The sequence below is a fragment of the Sciurus carolinensis genome, unplaced genomic scaffold, assembly GCF_902686445.1.
Source record: "Sciurus carolinensis unplaced genomic scaffold, mSciCar1.2, whole genome shotgun sequence".
NCBI classification, from domain to species: domain Eukaryota; kingdom Metazoa; phylum Chordata; class Mammalia; order Rodentia; family Sciuridae; genus Sciurus; species Sciurus carolinensis.
The window spans coordinates 100,086-105,042 of NW_025920437.1; the positions used below are offsets into that span (position 1 = coordinate 100,086).

The 4,957-nt window shown below is 50.8% G+C and overlaps 1 protein-coding gene across 1 annotated transcript; it reads right to left on the reverse strand.

The window, feature by feature from the left end:
- Positions 1-257: 257 nt before the first annotated feature.
- Positions 258-2,082, reverse strand: LOC124975732 (syntaxin-binding protein 2-like). The gene is given in 1 exon segment (XM_047538308.1): positions 258-2,082. A coding segment is annotated over 1 exon segment (1,776 nt). The 3' UTR covers positions 258-306.
- Between the last annotated feature and the right edge of the window lie 2,875 nt (positions 2,083-4,957).

The window sequence follows — 4,957 nt, forward strand, 5'->3', positions numbered from 1 at the left end:
AAGAAAAAATTCAACTTAAGAAATTTATCATATCATTTACCAAGATAAATAAAATTTATCATATCTCTTTCAGTTTCATGGTTGGAAGATATTCTAATATTTACAAGTGTAGGTCATTTTAAATTTTACTTTCTATGATTTTATTAAATTTTCCCTCCTATAATCTGGCAAAATTCTGAAGAACCATGACCTAAAACAGAATTTAAACTAAATTTAAATTTTAAATTTTAAATTTAATTTTTTTTTGGCAGAGAGAAGGGAAGAGTTTATTCTCTGGAGAGGAGGGGTCAGAAGTGGGGAACAAGGTCAGGGCAGGGAAATGTCCTCCAGCTTCTGGTCCAGTGTCTTGAGGTCATCCAGGAATCGGGTCGGGGTGAGAATGTGTGAGGAGTTGATAAGTACCTCCCACTTGCCCTCAGTGGCCCTGGTCACCTCATAGGCGGCCCTCATCTTTGACATGGCCACACCACCCATGAAGTACACGATGAGCCTAGACCCAGGCCGAGCCTCGATGCCCACCTTGTTCTTATGCCAGTGGCCAAAGCGGGCACTGACAGCAGTCTGGGAGCTGGATGTGGGAGCAGGGTCTGACACAAAGGGCCACAGCTTTTGGTCCAGGCCATCCTCCACCACGTCCTCCAACATGTCCTTGATGATCGGAGTCCAGTGGGACAGCCGATAGGTGGGCTCCCTTCATTCCCACCACTCCAGCCGAATTGAAGTCCCTGAGCCCCCAGGATTGGTGACTGTGCCCTCCAGCTGCTCCAGGTTCCGGATAAGGCTGCTGAAGGCCTGCACATTGGCATGTTGGATCAGCTTGGCTAGGTTCTCCTCCCTCACACCATTCCGTAGAAGGATGTAGAGTAACAGGACCCAAATCTTGTCATAGGGTGGCACCGCTGCATCCAGCAGCACAGGGATTAACTTCATGGCATCCTTGATCTTCTTGCCCTCTGCATCAGAGCCCATGGCCAGGTCCTGCTCCACACCGCACAGCTTCTCCACATAGCCCTTGAAGTGTTTCATGCAGTCGTCAGCTAAATGCAGGTGTGTAGAATTGTTCAGCTCCTTCTGGTACTGCGGCATATTTTTCAGGATGTGGGACAGGTCTTTGATGTTGGCCTTGTCAGTGGTCAGTCTCTTGCTCTCACAGAACGTCTTCAGAAGCTCCATGACCCTCTTGGACACATCAGCAATGTGCATGTGCCGAAGCTCCACCCACAGGTCATCGTCCTCATCCAGCAGCACAGCCATCTCCCGTGCCTCACTCAGCCTGGTGGTCTCATACCTGTATGTGTCCTGTTTGATGTCCAACAGGTCATAAGCCATGGCCTGGAACATTAGCTCTTGTAGCAGTGGGGACACAGGGTCTGCTGCTCGGTCCACAATCAGCAGCTGTGAGTAGGTCTTCTCAGGGCCCTCGCCCAGACTGGGGGTGTCTGCCTTGAAGGCATTCAGCTTGGCCAGGACTGCATGGGCCAACTGGGCTGTGTCTTCTGGACCTTTGCGGTGGCAGATGGCTGGGTACTCCTGCAGAGTGGAACACAGCATAGCAATTTGCTGGGCCAGAGTTTCGAGCTGACATTCTTGCTCCCCTGCCTGGAAGGGGCAGTAGAGGTTGTAAGTGCTGTGGGGGACATCCAGGGAGAACACCTGAGCCTCGAAGGGGAGGAAGGCAAAGTGGATTTCTTTCAGCATCTTCACCACCTTTGCCAGTCGAGAGCTGCCCAGCTCACTGAACAGGGGCTCGGGGCAGGTGTCAGTGAAGAAGATGTGTGCCACTTTGTAGGTGAAGGTTGGGTTTCCACGGAAGTCTGCAATCAGAGCCTGAACCAACTTCCCTGTGGGGCTCAGCAAATAAATTGCCTCCAGACTGGGGATGTGGTCTTGCCATTTGTTGATGTCTTCAACAATGGTGATGCCCTCAGCCAGGATGTCTGACATTTTACAGCAGGATGACAGGATGTGCATACTTGGGTGGTCCATGATGAGCACCTTCCATTCCCCATCCTTTTTGACACTCAGAATGACTCCACTCAGAATTTTTTCCCCCACCACCGCCTTCAGCCCTGAGGATGCCATCTTCCCCCTGGAGCAACGCCGCAGTTTCTGGGTTTTTTTTTTTTTTTTTTTTTTTGAGGTACTGGGGACTGAACCCAGAGCCTTGTTCTTGCAAGGCAAGCACTCTACCGACTGGGCTACATCCCCAGCACTTGACCACCAGACAGCTCCCCATCTCCCCCTTGGCAACTTTCCCCAGCCCCAAACCGCTACCTCTACCAGAAAAGGCTCTGCCCACCTCCATGTATGTTGCTTCTCCCACTCCACAGGTGCTACTCTTAGTAAAAGGAGTGTCTAACCACTGTGGCTTCTCCCATCCCAAGGGTCTCCCTCAACTTTTTCCTGTATTCTCTCTCCCCCAGGTGGCTGCCCATCTCCTCAGGTGCCCCCACTCCACCAGAGGGCTCCCTCACCTTTGTCTATCTGTCCCTCTCTCCAGGATGCCTTCCCCTGTTGTCCCAGTAATCTGTCCCCATGCTACTGGTGCCATGTCCCCTTGAACTCTTCCCTCAAGGGTTGTTTTCCCACATAGGGTGTGCCCACTTCTAACCCTGGCTAATCTGAAGGGGTTCCCAGAGCTGAGATGAGACTTAGAAAATTAGGCCTGTTATAATTCCAGGCAAAGAAGTGGCTCTGGCCAGGAGCACCTGCAGGCCCTGCCCCTCCAAGGGTGGAGGATATTCCATGCCTAGCCTTTGGGTGCTCTGGAGTTCAGTCAGGTGGGGTTGAGGTCTGCTCGGGAGGTAGGTTCCACATCTGGCTGGGAGTGGGGCCCAAGTGTCCTGTCCACAGGAAACTGCTCTGCCTCCCCAGCACATGCTCAACACACAGCCCTCTCTCCAGTGAGGAACTGCATGGCCTATTGCTCTGCTGTCCTTGGAAAGCTTAGCAGGGCTCACACCACTTACTTGGTGGACATGAGTTGCCCCAGCCAACTCTGTGCACCTCTTTATCTCAGAGCTAGAAGTATTGTTGGGCAGGAGAATTTGCCTTCAGAGACATGCTTGACCACTGAGCAGATGTACAACTGTTTTGCCTATTGCCAAAGGCACCAAAAGATACTTTACAAGCATGTGTTGTCAGCCTGGCAGGTCATACCAGAACCCACAGAACTTCCAAGTGCTGAGAGTTCTGTGCCCCTGTGGCACTCAGGTAGTTGCCCTGACAACTCTAGCTGCATTTACAGGTCTCAGTGGACAGGGGAGTGGCCAAGTGTTCCTTCTCCTTGACCCTGGGTCTGATTTGTAACAGGAACAGTCTGACTTGGGCAGACTCAGGTGGAACAGTGACTGTGAGTTCAGGAATCAGTTTGGAGACAGGGGCATCATATTGCCAGAGGGAAGAGACCATAAATAGATCTGAGAATTGAGTCAAGTTGTAGGTTTGGGGTGTGCTGGGCTCATAATTACAGGAAGGGATCAGTTCAAAGTCAGATGAAAGGACAAGGACAGGATGACCAGTGCCCAGTGGCCACTCCTGTTTATCAATACAACTGCACTCACCTGCTGACACTCAGGCCCAGTAAGCCTTTCCTCCTCTGATTTCTTTTCAGGAGGATGTGAGGAAACAGACTCTCCACAGTTCCCAGAGACCACCCCAGGATTGTGGAGGCCATTGGCCCTGGCTCAAGGCATTCCTAGATCCCTCACAACACAAGACCACTGGCTGCCAGGGAGTATCCATCTCCTCATGATGTGGGACCCTCATGCCTATTCAGTTTCCTTCCTTCCTTAGGTGTAGATGAGGGTGTTGAGTGGATATGATTATTCTGGGCCCTGATCCTGGCACCTGGACAGCGACAGATGTGACCCCAGGGAGTGGGGAGGTTGTCACCATCAAGGAACCCACATCAGGGACCTGGAAGTGGGAGCTTCCTCTGCTGCCATGCTTGCTGCTTGCAGCAGACTTACAAACCCTTGGATTCATGTGTATTTCAGAGATCTGGATGATAGTCTTCGAGAGAAAACATATATACCTGCCACCAAGAGATCCAGCTGTCTCTGGGACTCATTTCCCATTGGGCGTCAGTTCCTTATTTCATTGAGTCAGCAGTGGACAGAGGTCCCACTCCTCACCAGTATTGTTGAGCATCTCACTTTCCTCCATGCTCAGCTGTCCTGAAGCATGATCCCAATAACAGGATAAGGATAGTATGGGCCCAGGCAATTCAGTGTGGAGCTGGTGCCCAAGCCAGCCCCCAATTGGTTTGGTTACTACATTGTGTACACTTCTCTCCTTTTCTGTGCATGCTTGTGACTTTAGCATCTCCCCTGACACAAGTCATGACAAGCTTATGTCCCGCCCAGCTCCATCCAGGTGTGTGGCCTCAGGAATGTTCCTATGACCTCCTACCAAAGTCATGGGGATAATGACAGGGCCTGCTGCTCTGGATGCTACAGGAAGGTCAAATATCTGTTTACTGGAAACAGAGGAACAGCACCAGAGAGCACCAGTGGTCATCGGTGTAATTCACTGAATTATAACCAGCTTCTGTCCAAGTCACTGAGTTCTCAGACTCTGGCTAAATGTTTTCAGTTTTCAATATTTTGCAGAAAGTTGTAGATAAACTGCTAAGGTATTTTAGGATGTAGCATTCATTACCTCTAGTACTCTTGGTTCCTGACCCACTGTAGCTCTACTTTTGCCTTTTTAGCTACAGGTGAGTGTCCAGGCAGTGAGGTGCATGCTGGGCGTCACACACTTCAGGGCCACTCAATGTGGGACACACACTGAGTTTGTCTGAAGTTTTCTCCTAGGAAGATGCTGCAGACTGAGGAAGCCTCTGCTGTGTCCTCCAGACCACGAAAGAGTGGTGAGATGTACCAGGAGAAACTGACAACTATCCTGCCACCCTTTTTAACAACAGCCCTGGGCCTGGTTTCTGCCCTCTGGATGA